Source organism: Pterocles gutturalis, unplaced genomic scaffold (assembly GCF_000699245.1).
Source record: "Pterocles gutturalis isolate BGI_N339 unplaced genomic scaffold, ASM69924v1 scaffold10519, whole genome shotgun sequence".
NCBI lineage: Eukaryota > Metazoa > Chordata > Aves > Pterocliformes > Pteroclidae > Pterocles > Pterocles gutturalis.
The window spans coordinates 70,777-88,691 of NW_010130718.1; the positions used below are offsets into that span (position 1 = coordinate 70,777).

General features: G+C 36.2%; 1 protein-coding gene across 1 annotated transcript in view; it reads left to right on the forward strand.

Annotated features, from left to right (window-relative positions):
• CCDC91 (coiled-coil domain containing 91) overlaps window positions 1–7,284 on the forward strand; it is a 75,360-nt gene extending 68,076 nt beyond the window's left edge. Inside the window, exon 8 of the mRNA XM_010080327.1 lies at window positions 7,132–7,284. Within this exon, the coding sequence (XP_010078629.1) occupies window positions 7,132–7,284 (153 nt within the window). The remainder of the gene's footprint in view (window positions 1–7,131) is intronic.
• The last annotated feature ends 10,631 nt before the right edge of the window (window positions 7,285–17,915 follow it).

Genomic DNA, 17,915 nt, shown 5'->3' on the forward strand with positions numbered 1-17,915 from the left:
GGTTCAGTCTTGAACACTGATGGCTTTCTAATGTGTAGCAGATACTATATAAATTATAGCCATGAAGAACCTTGTTTTTATATACTTAGTAAGTGTTATCAATAGTAGAAATTCACAGGTGGACAGCAAAAATGTTGTGTTCTGGGATTAACTCTAAAATAAACTCTGCTGCACATATGTACCATATGGATCTGTTTTCCTTCTCATCCATTATAGAAATGAGAGGAAGTAGTTCATTGTTTCCTCATCCAACTCTCAGATTTGCAGGTTCCTCAAGGTAATAATTTTTTTATATGATCTATTTAATGTGCTAGGGAATTTTTTTATGCCTTCTGTTGAATCTTTGGGGAGTGTTCATGTTAGCACACTGGATTACAGAACTGAACTTCTGCAACTACAGAATTTTTCAAAATTGTATCAGGCTCATTCACTAGTGTGGTTTAGTTATGGGGAAAAAAAACCCAAGAAAACATATACATCATAAAAATTGTACCAAACAAACCCCTCATATTTGACCTTTCCTCAAAGAGGGACATCTACCGATCAAAATATGAGGAGACATTTATGAGTCTGGAATCACACTGTAACGTTCTGCTGAGCACTGGGTTTGTTAGCCAATATCCAGTACACTATATGTGAAGAATCCTAACACTAGGTTGCAGTGGTCCATTTCAGTGGATTATTGTGCACCATTAATGGGGGCAGGAGGAGTCTGCAATAGCAAAAGTTTTAATCATATAAGAAAACACATAATTTTTCAGAAGTAATTTTTCTCTAAAGATGTTTAGAAAGTGGCTACAGATTTAAAATGCTGTCATTTATCCACTTAGCACTGAAGTTCAGTCCATTGTTCAGAAAGACCATACTGTATTTTATAATGCAGACTTATGCTAAAATTGTTTAAAGAAAATATTGCATATTATTACAGATGTACATATGATTAGGCCAAATAGAAATACCTAAATGTGAATTCAATTGCAACATCAATGGTTGACTCTAAGCAAGCAGTTGTGTCACATCTGGATTAACTGTTCCATGTGCAACCCACTATATTTTTAACAACATATTTGCTGTGTGGAATGAGTCCCTGCACAGAGGAAAAAAAGAATTTTTTAGTGAATTATTTACGTGCATGAACAAATCAAGAGTCATAAAAAGTTCTTCCTTATGCTTAATAAGTATATTCCTGATTCTACTGATTTCAAAAGGACTTGAATTGTTTCCTGTAGTCCTTAATAATTAAAGTACACAAATATTTAGAAAACCATCTTCCATCATCAATGCTGTTGACTAGTATTTTGTTCTTGATGGACGACACATCCATCTAAGTGTTGGTCAACCAGTGCTAAGTTAGAACTACAGATTAAAATGAAAAATGATTCCAGAGTCTTTTCATGGAAGAATGTAAGTTCATTTTATTGTTAGTTTAGGTTTATAATAGTTTTCTGCCAAAATGAGAACACGTAATGGAATTAACAAAAATCATAATCTGAAGTACTTTTATCATCGTTAATTTAGATTTACTGTTTTTTTAAAAAGTTCTTTAGTTAGTAAATTAATATAATACAAAATTATACAGAAAAAATTGAAATTAGTTATAGTTAGTTTGTGAACATTTAATAGGCAAAGCTTTAATATATTATCAATAATGAAAATATGTAGAGAAATTAAGACTGAATGAAGATAAACTTTGACAAATATTACAACAAAATTTCAATTGCTTTTAACTACAATTTTAAAATGTCCCCTTTCTACTGAACATGACTAGGAAAGGGGACAGGAATTATGTAGGATTGCTCATACTACTAGTCCTTTGAAAAAAATAAATTATGCCATGATTATGTTTATAAATAATTACTTCTGGCTAATCAGTATTCCACTTAAAATAATTACCTTGGCGATGAATCCTATTCAACAGCTAACAAGCAGCTACTTGTGAACACTAAATAAATGGAAAGCCTTTATATCAGCCGTATTAATCTAGACCTGCCAAACTCGATCTTCAGAACACATTCTCTTACACATCAATCTCTGTGTTTTCAATTCCCCAAAACATTCATTTTGCATTTGAAATTTCCTGTCTTTGCCTGAACATGATTTTCTTTGAGCATCAAGGATACTTTTCAGGATTTGAATTCTTCCTCCACTGCCCTCTCTCTTCCCCCTTATGGAAAAATATAAACATATATATCACTGTGCTAGAATGTTTTCTTGATGTGCTTCTTTCTGTGAGTTTCGTAAGAAATCGGCAGGACTCAAAAGCTGATTCCTGATTTTATGGTCTTTAAGGGAAACTGCTCTGATTTGTTAAATTACAGTGGCTTGTTTATTTTTTATTTGAGCGTAGATATGTGTGATCAGCTACAAAAAATACCAGTAATAAAAGTAAATTTAAGAACTTTTTACTCAATATCCTTGCTCTTTTTTAATCTCTGGTCATTGTATTTGTTGAATCTCATTATAAAAAGAAGATTGCAACTTTTACTCATGCTAGTATTGCAGAGCCAAAATAGTGAACTGAACTGCGTTTTAATACATTAATCATCATATTATCATTTGAAGTGCAGGTAAATTGTTCAATACATATTTGTATAAATGTCACTATTATTTCCTACAACCATAAATATACTTGGTTTTGGAAAATGGTATTGTCAAAGAAATAGTTTTGGAAAATACACTTTTAAACAACTGAATGTTTATACAAAAGGGAAAACTGAGGAGCCATATGTACAATTAATTTTGCTTTCTTCACTTTTCTGGGTCAAGCTTCAGGCCACAGTGAGATTAATAACGAAACATATCTTTACTAGGGTGAGATTTGAATTTCATCCTTAAATCTTCAGTGCTAAACCTAAAATTATATTTTCCATATGATATTTTTTTAGTTACTAGTAATGGATAATACAATTCTGATATATATAGTAGTTAGTTATAGGGTTCTGACTGGGATTCTCTTGTAGCAATTTGAAATGTTTAACGGGTTGGAGAATATTCCATAGAGAAATCTAAGCACATGTGCCATGAAAATATGTCTATTTGCAGGTAAATATTACAAGGGGAAAATATAGAGGATGTGCACGCACAGTTGTTTGCCTAAGAAACTATTTTCTACTTTAGACATCAGCCATGTAGACTTTCATTCCATTTTACAGCAAATTTGAGCTGTATGATAAAAGCTAAGAAAATGTAGAGCTAAGAATAATTATTAACGTTGGTGTGAGCTACAGGTTTATGAAGTGATGCAGGAGAAGATGGATTGACTTAAAATAAAATAGAGCAGCCTGGGATGAAAGCAGTCACCAATTCCGCACAGTTATGTGTGAGCCTTTCTTTTTATTTCCCAAGTCAAATTCTTGCATCCAGTGATAGGAGTTCTGCTGAAACCTATGCCTCCCTTCAGGACATGCAGTGCATGGCTCAAAGACACATCATTCTGGGTGGTCTCGGGATATGACTGAGATGGGACCCCACAGAGAGTCTCTCCCAGTCATCTTTGGCCTGAAGGATGGTGGAATCACACACCTCAGAAGCAGACCGAAGGTTTAAACAGAAGGGAAAAAACAGCAGTGAATATGTTAGAATGTCCTGCAAGAATCGCCTCATTTTTGCAAAATTAATGTCTCAGTGATTGTGGGAATTTCAGGAGTGGTATAGACCCTTTAGAGTTCAGGAACTGCTTTTCCAAATCTTACAGAGCCTGTTCCTCAGTGGGTTCCATACTAGTACCTAGAGAGGCAACCTCTGGTTCTTAAAAAAAACCCCAAAAACGTACAGAGTTTTAAAAATACTGTTGAGTGACTTAGAATAATGAAGGTCAGGAACATTAAAACTGAGCTAATTAAATCTGTGCCAATAGGACACAATGTACAGAATTGGGAACTTTGAACTGGATAGATTTCATATGGTAGAAGAGAAACATTGATTGTAATATCAACAGTGATGGTGTGATGTAAAAAATTGCCCTCTTGTGGTACACCTGGACCAACATGATGTATTCTTCAGTATCTATAGAATTAGGACAGTTAGGTTGGTTTGGTTGTGTGAGTGCTCCATCCCTAATATGTTATTCCTACTGATTACATTTGCATATGAGCCACATTCAGTTTGAATTTGCCAGATGTCCATTTATGTTTGTTTAAATAATGAGATCATTCCATGAAGTGAACAGGACCTAAAAATACAGAGGGAAGACTATTCAGAACAACAAGATTTAAATTCCTTACTTACATATTTTCAGTTCTCATGGTGTATTATGCAAGCAGAAGCACAGCAATGTTGTGACACTGTTCAAAAAAATGTGTCCATTGAACACTTCATTAAACAATATATGATATAACAAACCTTCATCAGATTTGTTTCTGTTTCTCAGTCAGTTTCTCCACTAATGGGAATGTTCTCCTTCTGAATACATTCAAATGTACCATTTTCAAAGCTAGCGTCATTTTTCCTGCTTCTTGTTTTGTGTCATGGGAAGATCCCAAGTCTTTTCAGAGTGTATGGTCGTGTACTGTAGCATGGAAGAATTTTAAGATGTACTGCTCAAGGCAAAGCTTAGACATAAACTGAGCTGACAAGGGGCAACCGAATTCTGAATTTTTATGTTATTGAATTTACATAAACTTTTATCAAGCAATAAACTTTCCTGATGCACAAAGGGAGACTACCAACTAACCACTTGAGTTCAACAAAGACTCCTCAAATATATACGTCATTCATTTGAGACTTCAAATCTTTCTCCAGCTTGAAGTTCTGTTTTGTTCGTATTACAGCCAATCACTACACACATCAATGTACTATATTTACATTAGTACTCAGTGAAATAAATTTAACTGTATACAATTTGAGATTGCTGCCTTGGTAAAGAAAGTTAACAGCAGCATATCAGAACACATGGCTACTTTGATCTCTTTAAAGCAGAATCTGCAAGGAAAGGCTGCAAGAAAAGAGAACGGAGAGATTAGTCAAAGCTCAATAAAGACCTATCTAGGAGTATAGATTATATAATATGCAGTAAAAGGAAACCATTGAAAATCAGTTTTATGCTAAGCTTCTCCAGCTGATGTACCTACCAGAAGCAACAGAATTTGATTATGTAATATGTTTAGAGAAAGAGATTTCTCATGTTCTTTCTTAAGACATAAGAAATTATGTGAATTGCACTCTGTTTGCCCATTCCCCAGAGAAATATGGGTCACAAGCACAAAAACATCTGCTAGCTTCTCCATGCAAAATGTTCTTTACATTTTGGATCAGAGAAGAGGAGGCAAGATACCTTTCAAATGAGAAGAAATGCACCATCACTGCAGTGTGTTTATGTTGTTCATTTGTTCCAGACTGGCTTTTGGAGATACAGCTTCTTTAGAGCTTAGTTTGCTGTTTCTAAGTCTTTCATTTTCTTGTCAGTAGTAGCTATTGCTTAAATATATCAAGAGCAGACTTTTCTGAAATCTATTTGAACTAGATCTGCTTTAAAATCTGTTGTAAATCAGCAGGCTAGGTTCACAGCAGGCTGTGAATGAAGCACTAAGGTCTGCTTTTGGTAAGAGATGCAAGAAATTTGCATAACAGCTGGAAATTTGCAGTAGAAGTATAAGCAGACATCTTGCTGAAAGAGAATTTTATGATTGTGTGGCTTCTAGAAAATATGTGTGTATTCTGCTTGTGACTACATTTGACACATTCATCATTGTTGAAACTAAATGCCAAAATATTCAAAATACCAGAGCGTGGGTTTGCATGTTAGAGGAACTTAAAGAGCAGCAAAGAGCAAGGTCATGAAAATGTTCCCCTTTGTGTATTCAAACACAGCACTACAGCTATACCCTGAGTGCATTTTCAAAGTGAAGTAGAAAGGTATCACTATTTTTGCCTTACGTTCTGTATTAATATTTTTTATTATATTTGTTATAAAACAAAATGTCCATTCAAGTGATTGTTAGAGCAAATAACTGGACTGCTGAATAATGACCACATATGTGCAGAGAGATGCCATAGGATCAGAGTTTTTGTTGAAAGCTATAATTAAACCTGTGAGTGCTAGATACATGAGGTGTGATACATTTTTTTTTTTTTTAAATAGGGCCATTTGCAGATGATTGCCACCAGCCTGCTATACCAGTTGCTCTAGTCTGCTAGGGCCACATAGCCTCACATTAGCATTCTGCTGGTGTTACAGAGTTTGAGACATTGCTTATAGACTTGTACACAACAGTTTGACAGAAGTACAGAGCTGGACCACTTCCAAATTCCATTACTTCCTTTTTCTTGAGTAGCATAGCTTTTATGTCCTATTAACCTTGTACCACTACCTTTCAGTCTCACCTGTGTCATTGTTATATATGTATTTAGTTGAATTTGTGGCTGATTAAGGGACAGTCAAGTTGAAAACATCTCTCACTTGTGATATTTTTTGTTTGATATTTGAAATTTAAAATTGAGATGAAAGGAATTCTGCAGTGCGTTTTGTTTCTTAATGTTGTGATATTAAGAAAATTCAAATACCTTTCAATAAACCATATTTTTATGTTATTTATATGACATAACCTACCAAGGCTTGTTATTGTGTTCTTATCTTTTTTGGTGGGGAAGAAAAACCCATTGTCTTTGCTGCAGGTAAGTATATAGTTCACATTGTTTGACAGTAGGGGACTCCAATAAAAGGTTGGAATAAACAAAGTAGGCACAAAGTATCACTTTTCCTCTGGGAACTATTTAAACATGCTGTCATTTAAATTTAACAGTAGACTTTGAATTTTTGAATATGCAGTTGTATGTATGCATTTTAAAGCTGAAGCAGTATATTTTATAAAAGCAACAGCTGCAATTTTCAAAGATGGTGTGGGGCAGCTAGGATGTTTAACTTTTTCAAATTTCTCATGTAGAATTTGACAGAAGTTGGTAAGTTACTTTTAGCCTTATGTACATTTTATTTTGAAGAAACTCAAAGGCTTCATTAAAAAATTGTTACTAAATTGCACGCATAGAAGTTACTTGGGTTCTTCTGTTGTTGCATTTGGTTGTTGAATATTTGTTGTCGAATATGGTTGAATTTTTGCTGACAAACCCTGGGATTTGTTTCCATGTTTTCTTGAAGTTGATCTCTTTTTTTTTTTTTTTTTTTAATTTCAACAGCTTGATCAAATTGTCCGTCAGAGAAATCTGTATAGTTTGGAACTTTTCCTCTCGTGTGCACAGAAACAGTTAAGCGTTTTACTAAAGGATGAGCCAACCACTACAGAGGAAAACAGAGCGACTGACATTCTCGATACCGCTGATACAGTGTGATTTTTGAAGCTGAAGCTGCAAATCTCAATCCAGCAAATGACGAATATATTCTAATCATTTGGGATTGTATCATTGATTCAAGATTGATCTGAATCTATGCTTGATAGAAGTTATTTATGGATGATGTTATTTTATTTATTTATTTATTTTACTACTATTAACGGATTGCAAATACGAGAAGGAAAAAATCCCTGGAAAAAATGTTTTTATTTGTGATTCTTTATATTCTCATTATATTTTTAGTAGCCCACTGTTGAAGTTCTAGATAACTGGAGCAATGATGAAAACATTACCCGTTTATGTCTCTTTTGAATTTGGCATCATGTGTTCATGTAAATTACCAGTGGTTTTGATATTTTGAAAAATGGATAAAAACATTTAATCAAATGTAGATACAAATCCATCTCTATTTCCAAAGTGTATGCCCAAGTGCATTGCCTCAGGTGAGCCTGAGGAGCTTATTATTTCTTACAACTTTTGATGTATAACAGAAGAATTAGTAATGAAACATAGGAGTGTTGACAGGCATTTCTGTAGTCATTTATAAACAACTCCAGCTCTAGTAATAGAAAACTTTAAATACTTAATGGTACATCTTTTTAGAATAGTGTAGAACATTGCCATAACTGATGTATAGTATGTATTTTATTTCTGTTTTACAAAGCTAGTTTGATTCCAAAAGTCATTTTCTCATGAAAGTACGATTAATGTGACTGACTTCAATTTCAGGAAGAAGATGTATGTAATTGTGTGGAGACTGATACTGCACTGCCTCAGTGGAATTTCTGACAGAATAAGGAGTGCAGCTTGCTTGCTGACCTCAGGTGCCCTTTCTAAACCCATTGAACGAAGTAGAAAAGCTTCCCACTATTGAGCTTTGGATCAAGTCGTAGGTCTTTCTAGTCTTGCTAATGGCAGTTTGGAGGGGAATATCTGTGCCTACACTCTATTGATTGTAGTTTCAGGGCCTTACTTATAAGAGAGTTCATGCTTAGGAATGTAAATAAACTGAGGATGATATCTCTTATGGTGAACATGTGATTCAATGGGGGACATATGGACATTTTTTAGTGTGGTTCTTGTTATTCAGTGGTGGGGCTTTTGTTTGGTTGGGTTTTATTGCATCAGCAGTCACTTTTCATAAATTGTTTTTTTATAGCAATAAGGAAACACCAAGCAGTTACATATGTATTTGGCAGAATGAAATATGCGCTGCAGAGAGTAGAGGGTTTTATTTAAATCTTTTTCTGTGCTTCTTTTTTGTAATCAAAGCCAAAGGTTTTTCTTCTGTATGCAAAAGTTCACCAAAGAAGTAAATAATGCTGGTTTGACTGGATTATGACCTCACCTTACAAATGCATGAAAATCTAGTCTTCTGATTGAAATTTCTTGATTGACTGATCAGTTGCCATTTCTTCTGGCACAAAAAAAAAAATACTTCAATGTTAATGAGTCACCTACTTATTTATCGTTCCTAAGCCAGTGAAATCCTTGTATTTGTCACCTGCACCAGAGATGACAGATGCCCACCTGGGTTTTTTGGAAAGTAGAGGCAGTGTAAAATGAAATTAATTGTCTAGTGTGGTCTCACAATCCATGTTTAATCATGGATATGTGGTATGAGCAGATTCCTAGATGAACTTCAAAGTTTTTGGTTTTACTTTTAGTCCTGCACATGGAATAGTATTCCTTCTTACTAAAGACCTCAAAGTGTTTCCCATCAAAGCCAGAGCCTTAGCAGTGTATCAGCATTCTCCTACTCAGGAGTTTTGTATTCTGACTTGCAGCAATATGTGAAAGCACTTGTTGAAGAAGCTTATGACTGGAGTCAGTAAGATTTCACTGGCAACTATGGTGTATCTTTCCCATTAGAACATCCTGTGCTGTTTAAACTCAACTCTTGAATATTGTGATTGTCACAGAGAACTGTAGGTATTTTTTCTTACCTTTGACAGTTTTAGTCCTTTAATCTTTCTCTCTACCCTGCAAGGAAAACTGCAGAATTAGACCTCAGCCATACAAGATCAGATTGGGAGCTTGGATTTCATTCAAAACTCCAAGTCTCAGAGGATAAATTTAGTTATCCAGCAGAAAAAGACCTATTCAGCATGCAAGCTTTGGAGTATGCAATAGCCTCCATTGTCTCCACATCACATCCAAAGTTGTAAAGCTTAATTTTATTTTTCATTGTTTCTGCCTAACCACAGGAGAATACAGTTCATGGAAATTTGAGAGGAGAGAAGGCAGGGAGAAGTTTGCAAAACCCAGTCCTAGCTCCTAGAAGGTGACATCACAATTTTTTTTTTTTTTTTTATTCCTACATGCAGACTGAAGAATGACAAACAAGATAAAATAATATGCTCAGGGCCTACAGGGCAGAACTTTGCCTCTGAGGCATGGCTGCTGGTGTAACAATTTTGTCAAGACTGATACGTAATGGGATGAACAAGAAGCCCTAGAGTTAATCCTTAGAATCAAAGTGCAAGAACTAAAATGTTCAAGAAAATAAGTCTACAGTCTAGAACATCACCAAGGCTCATATACATCTTCTACATATACAATTGTATAGTTTATATTAGAAATAAACCATAAATCTTGTTATGTAAAGATGTGTTTTAAACAATCAGTTGTGTGTATTAAGTAACCTAAAAGGTGGGATAACAGTAGATCCAGTGTTTGTAATGATGTCTTTTGTTGCTGTCAGTCAGGTGCATTCTATTTCAACACTTCTCCTTGATGGTCTAGAACAGAGAAGATCATAACACTGGGATTTGCAAATACCAGTTTACTAAGTTAATACTGAATATTGTGTCCTACACATTTGTGTTTTATTTCTGTATGTTTCTGTTGGCTGCCTATCTGCTTCCATTACAGTATTTTAGATTAGCTCCAAGATTATATGTGTACAAGTTGTTAACGAAGAAGAAATAATTTGCCATACATTTTTTGTATGCCATCTATAGTTAGGATATGGGAATATTTCAAATTTTGCTGTGCCCTAAGACTCTCATTGACAAATGACACTTGAATTCCTAGAAGCATTGAATTCCTTCACTCCATCATAAGAAGGCAGAACAAAGAAAAAAGCAGTAGTCATTCCAGAGGCTGAGATCGCATTGGTGTTTTCAGATTTTTGTGCAACTTTACGTTGGCATCTGATCAAAAGTTGCCTCATGTCCTGCCAGCTCAGTAAATGGCAATGTTAATTCCTGACTGTCTGAAATTATCCATGTAGACATGACCTTAAAGAGCCTAATTTCTTTTCAAGCTGAAACTCCCTTATAGCACTCTAGACCCTCCTCTTCTACTGTGTAGTTTTTATGTCCACATATTAGACCTTACAGATTTTTTCGCACCCCTTGGATGGAGGCAGTATGTGATAAGATTTTATCTTGTTTCCTAGCAGGAAATAGCTACTAATAAAAATTGTTCATCAGAGGGACAGATATAATTTATGCTCACTTTCACATCAGGTATAGTGTCAGTGCAGTTATCAAATGGACAGAATAAATGTAAAATGAGCTAGATCAGGGCACGCACAATCTAGCTTACAGCTAGTTAGCTTTATTGATGCCAGAAGCATACAGCAAAACATGGTCTACCTAGCCATTTACATCTTCCTGCATCCCTAGCTGCTTTGCAGCCTATACTGAGCTACCTGAAATACAGGGTTTGCTTCAACTGGTTTAGGTACTGTAGACTCTCTTGCAGGAGTGACTAAACCTGAGGACAAAATCGTTTTAAAAATTTTTGCGTGGACATTCTGAATACTATCTAGAAAGATTTTATAACATATGGCATTCCTGTGCCAAAGAAACATTGGTCTGGAAGACACTTTTTACATGGGTATAATTTGGGCCTTCAATTCAATTCAGTGGGCTTGCAGGACCAGTGAAAATAAATGTTTTGTTTTCTGTGATGTGTCCAAGAATATTGTTCTTCTAAGGCTTCAAGAATTGGTGGGGCTTATTTGCTAGTATAGCTTAAGCATAGATTTCTTTGTTAATTTTTAAGCCTACATAAAACTAACAGTACTACTGCTGAATTAGGGTTACATTTGAACAGCTGAACGTCATGGGGAAACCATCTGAGTTGCACTCTCATTGGCTCAAGATTTTGTATTTGCCTTTGAAAATGTATGCTTCGTTAGCTAAAGGAAAGCACTGACGTGTGTTGACTTCTCGTTGTAGACATTACCTAAGCAGTTCATTTGCCATGGTGATGTAGTAGCTAAAAATGCCCTCATCACACTCTCTCATACATGGAGCAAAAGGTCAGTCTTGCTTTATGCCTTTTGCCACAGATACACATTTGCCACATGCCCCACTGGTAGGTTATGGTGTTTACCTTTCTGTGGGAAGCATTGCTAGCATTACATTTATAAAGACCTATAGAAATGTCCTGAAAGTGGTGAGAGTCAACTGTAGGTGCTGGTGCTAACAGAATATTTAGCAACAGAAAATAAAGATTTTTTTTTTGATTGATTGATATTGTTTATTGTGTAGTGTGTATTTTAAACTTGTATCACCTTTCAGTGATACGACATTCCTGTGGTAATAATAATTATTATCCTGTGATAATACCAATAACAATAATGCTCTGTGATAGCTATGGTATCAGTATTTTATCCACATCTTATGTGCTGTGTAATTATAACAATTTAAATATGCGTCAGAGATTCACATTTGTTTATATTGCCTGTAATTCCTCATATTTCAGATGTAGAAAACCAGATTTTTTAGATGCTTTCCATTGTCCAGCATGGATAATATGATACACAAAGAAAGTATTCTTGAGTAAACACTCAGACTATTCTGCTTTTTTCAGATGACATTTTTAAACAGTTTGACAGCAAACACTAGTGAAAAAAATAAGATGTTAATTAATTCACATATCCTAAAAAGACAATTATCAACAAAATGCTACAAATTTTGCTTTTTTCTTTTTTTTTGAGATTTGGTAATAAATCTGTATCGATAGATATAGATCACCATTGTATGGCAAGTCACTGACATTCATTCTCTTTCTTCAAGTCAAAATATTTTGTCTTCTCACAAAAGCCAAAGGGATTTGCACCTCCTTGACTTTAAAAAGAACCTTGTCTTAACTGATTCACTCTACAGTACAATGGTAAAAGGCCCTTTAGCCAAGGGAGAAACAGAATTGTTTTTGCTGAGTGAACTTTGAAGGATGTTTCAGCTCTTGTACTATTACCAAATTAGGGCATCAGTTAAGACTGCGTGTCGATCTCACTGGATAAATTTTCTGAAAGATAGCTGGTCATGATGATATATGGCAAGCCTCTGGGTTTGTGGCAATAGTTTTAAAAATTCCATCATGTAAAAATCACACTCTTTTATTGTGACCATAGATTATAAATTTAGAGAGTGATTGCAAAGTTCTGGCTCCCAGGAAGTCAGCAGGAAAAAATTGTTTATTTCCAGCTCAAAATTTCATCCTTCCACACAGTTTTTTGCAGTTGTGACTATAATGAATATAATGCACACGGCTTTGTTTTTATATGGTTCTGGAAATGTACTGAGAAGTTATTTCAAGAGCAGATTTCATGATCAGTTCTTTGCAGAAAATGTCAGCATTTGTTCTGTTCATGGTATAGTGGGAAATGGGGATGAGGTGTTGGCTGAGACCTTGGTGAGGGAATACGTGTCTCATTACTACTATGCTGTTGCTAAGAAGAATGTATTTTCATATTCTCATTGAAATAAGTTGCTTCTCCCATGGTACATCAGAACTGTTAGCGACTCTGTAATATTCCCTACCGAAATGCCTAGAAAAAAACACATTTGGTTATATGAACAAAATCACCCTCACAAAGATATAAATCAGTCCATTTTAGTATCAGCTTGACAGCAGTGGAAACATGAAGGTAAATGCAAGGTGCTACTATTTGTTGTATATCCCTTTGACTACTAGTTTTACTTGAGAGAGAAAATGGGGTCATTATGAAATGCTGTATCTCCTGCAAATTCAACTGACTGAGGACGTTTACAACTGGATAGTAGTTTGATAAAAAGCTGGATAAATTTAGTGAGCATCAGAGATACAAATGAGAGGACCTTGCTTTTTGTGTGGATTATTGGTAGGATTAAACAAAATCTGTACTGGACTGTCAGTGGCTAAGGATTACAGTGGTTGCCTGAATACAACAGAACTGCTTTTGGTCTGTTTGAAACAATAATATTGACACTGGGAAGCATGATTATTTCAGAAAGCTGTCCATATACAATTTTCTGACTCTTGTGTTTTTAAGGGATTTTTTTTTCGTGTTTTTCACACATTCCTTGCCCTAGGGCAAAAAGTAACTGTTTCCATAAATGTTTATGAGCATGATGGTGAAACAAAAGGAGGAGTTGTAAGCTAGGGAGGTTTTATTTTCTCCATAATCTTTTGATAGTGATGGCAAGGATATTTGAAAGAACAGAAATTCTCTAGATGCAGAAAAAACAAAATAATAATATTGTGGTTTATGAACTGAGAGGGACTTGGTGAGGAAGAAGAGACAAAGTATTATTTTATAAGGCGAACTTTGTGGTGTATTAAGAGAAAGAAAAGATGGGATTTCACAGAATAGAGAGGGATGACAGGTTCAAATGAGAAGCGCAGACAGGAGGTTCTGAATCCCTTAGTACTCGTGTGAACCTACAAACTTCTCAGCTTTACACAGGAAAATGAGTCAAGAAAAAAGAGATGAAGATTCACATATTTCCTGTGCAGTTTAAAGAGTAATTGGTTTCAGGACTCAGAACTTCTCAAGCTTAACAGTGTTTTTATTAATTAAGAAAGCCTATTGATCAGTAACATTTTCTGTAGTGCTCTGAAAAAAAAAAAAACATGTTCTGAAAGAGTCCAGAAATCAACCAGAACACATGTTCTTTGCTGACTTGCAAGTCAAAGTTTGTTAGTAGATTTTACTCCTCCTGTTAATGAACGAGGACGGGATTTTGCTCATTGTTTCTAGCTAAAGCCTTGCCTTCTTGACATTGGAGCTTTGAGGGAAAATCAGCTATACCACCCTCAAAAAGGACTCTCTGACAAGGAGAAACAGAAACACTAAAAAGCATTCCAGCCTGGAGTCTAGCTGGGAACATGGTGCTTCCATCTCTAAAGACATCATCCTGCCAATTTTTCTCACTAATCTACCAGCCTGCTCAAAATTTACAGGCACAACTCCCTCACTTACATAGATTATAATGTGTTCTGAGTCTTGGAGGGGACTGTTTTATTACACTTTAATAGTGGCAATACATCTTGTACTCAGCAGTGGTTCTTGACATGCTATGCTACTGTATTGGCCTTTTAATGTTGTATTTTACATAGCTGCCTGTTGTGCATTGTATTAAAGACACTTCATACACTATACTGAAAGGAAAATCTGTGAGCCGACTCAGGCAGGGAAAAGGAACAACCACAAACCATGGATGAAATGCAAACAGTAGATTTATTTGTGTTACCTTGCAAACTGGGGGAAAACTCTGCAGCAGTACTCAGGCAGGCTCACACGTACGGGAAGGGGGTGAGGATGGGCAGGACCGGTGGAGGTTGGTCCTTGCGAGAGAGGAATCAGTCTGTGCCACCTGGTAAACTGATGTAAGTCCGGAACTGCACTCAGTCACGCACACATATGCAGGGGAAGAGAACCAGCAGAGCTTGGTCCTTGTGAGAGAGCGGAAAGATAGAAAAGCTCGAGTATGTACATACTTGACAATGCTATAAAATCCTAAATAGTCAAACATTATAATGAAATATTCCAGGATCTTCAGATCTTTTTGAAAGTCATAGAGTGTTTTTTAGTAATTTTAATAATAAAAGATAATGGTCTTTTTTAGTATGCCTTACAGTTTTGCACTCCTTAATGTTATAATTTCTAAGTTTTCCCCTGGAAATGCAAGTGCTAGAAAGCATTTTTTCCCCCTTGAGAAGATCTAATATTTACAGGATCCCAGGAGGTAAGGTGTTAAGAAAACTTCAGATACTGTAAAACCTGTGACAAAATCACCAGAGGAGCAGCCGTGCATGGGATGCGTCAGTGGTTCAGCTGAAGGTGTGGGTCACACTTCTGCCCAGCTTCTCCAGTCCTGCTGTTAACCTCAGCTGCATGGTCATAACTTCACTTGCCCCTCAGGATGGAGGTTTGGGGTTAGTTCTCAGGTTGGTTTTACACTAATGCTGTCTTCATTAAGTGATCTTATAGTCTTCTCTTACTAATGAGAAAACATGAGCATCGTGCCATTCTGTCGCATCATCCTACATTGTATAATCTTGAAACTCTTGACAAACATTTTTTATTTAGATATTATTCAGGAGAAAAGGGATCGCTCTCCTTCCCTGAACAAATGTCGCTGCTGTAGAATACACTAGGCAACACAGGGACCTAACTGTAAAAAATAGTAAATCCCAGTGGAATCCAAGTTGTTAGGCTGTTTCTGGTGCGGTTACCCGAGCAGTAGCCCCTGTGGTTAAAGAGAGTCTGGAGTCCTCACTAGTTCTTGTTGACAGTCTGCCACAAATGTGAATAAAATCATGCAGACCCTGAATTAATCACTCACACGTTATTTGGCTTATTACATAGCAAACTGACAGACTGCTACACAGCTTGGATACAGATAAGGCAAAAATATGGAAACCCAACAACCGCTCCATGTGTCAAAATTCTGTCAATGATCCTGTTTACAGGAAAATTTCTTCACATTAGAAAGTCCAAGTCTTACCTCATTCTGATATTCTGACAATAAAGCCTGATAAAATGTGCAGAGCTGATGCGATCAAAACATGTATTTGCATATATTTAAAATATTTTAAATATGATTGCCAACAAGTAGAGGAGAGCTTGGTACTGCTGAGGAAAGATAGTGATTATTTTCCCTATTGATTACCCTGTGGATATATCTAAGGTTAAAAATGAACATGAAGTGGCTAGTCACAGGTTCTCAGTGGAGAGAGAGTCTTCTCAAGCATATTGGGTCCTCACGAAAGTTCATTAAAACAAAGACAATGCGATGGACTTTGAACCACCAGAGCATGCTGAATACATTCTCTTTCCTGCAAATTGACTGGAAAACTAATAGAAAATGACTGGTTCTCATTGTGCAAATCAACAATAAAAGGCAGCTTGTGTCTATGCATGGAAAAAAAGGGGAAATAATGATCCATCAGCATTGTAAGTTCTTATTTATTACTCAAAATGAGTAATTATTTAATACATGAATAAGACTGAGTTAATAATATTAAGTACGGAGACATTTTTTTCCGACCCTCTGATATGTGACGTGTAAGACATTGTGGTGATGGAGAGTCATTTTTATTGTCATGTCAAAAAGCCCTGCTGCTATGCATTTCTGAAGGGAAGCAGCATTGCAGAGAGCAGAGGGAAGGTGGAGCAAATGGCCCATCATCATTAGCAATCTTACAGGAACATTAGGAAAAAACCTAGATAAGCTTGCTCAGAACAATCAGTCTTTCAGTGTCCCCTGGGAAAGGCCTGTCTTCACCTCTTCCAGACCAGACTGTGGACCGGTGTGCTAATTCTGAGACACATGAATTTTACATGTATATGAGGTCCACTCATTTCAAAATGAACTCACTGCCTGAGAGTTACTTGGCAAGCAAGTCAAAAAGCAATGATTGCAAAGAGTGGTCTTGAGTTATCAATGAGCAGGGTGACCTTTCAGGGCTAGGGAAAACTGTATTTATTTCCCACAAGAAATTAAAGAGAAATTAAGAGTATCCAAGAAAAAAAATCTGCGTACACATAAAGACAATCCAAGATTGAACAAATGGCACAGGTCAAAACTGCAGTACATGTGAAATAGAAATAGCCAGGTTAGATAATTGTAGCCAAGATAAGAAACATGCTGCTAAGCTTCCAAAAAAAACCCAACACCCTCAATATTTTGCATTTCTGCAAATTCTTCTCAGTTCTGTAAATTCTCCTCAATTCTTTAGGCAACATGCAGAGATCAGTGAATCCACCTACAGAAGATATAGCTGGTGCAGAGCCCACATTGGAGCAGTTTTTCCTGAAGGACCATGGAGGAGACCCACACCAGAGCAGGGGAACAGTGTGATGGGGAAGGAGGACCAAAGAGGATCTGTTACGGACTGACCCCATAACCTGCCATTCGCCATCCTTCTGCACTACTTGCTACAGAAGGGGTAGAGGAGTTGGGAATGAAGAGATGAAGTTGAGCCTGGGCAAAAAAGTGGGGATGGGGGGGTGGAGAAGTTGTTTTAATTTTTGTCTTTGTTTCCCACCATCCAACTTTTTAATTGTCAATAAGTTAACTTTATTTTCTCCAAGTTGAGTCCATTTTGCCTATTGACAGTAAAATGATCTCCCTGTATTTTACCTCCACGCTAGGAAGGAGAGTGAGCGAGTGGCTGGGTGGGTGTCTGGTAGCCAGCCAAGGTCAACCCACCAGACATGCACTGACATTGAAGCCTTAGTGACAACTTATTTAAGTGGATACCAGCTCCAGTCATGTCATTGGGGCTGGGAAACCAATGCAAATCTCCCGTACATATTTTCTCATCTCACAACATTCTTACATTGTCAGCAAGAGCTAGAAGCATAAGAACAGGGGGAAGAGGGAGAAGGAGCATAGTCTAGAAGA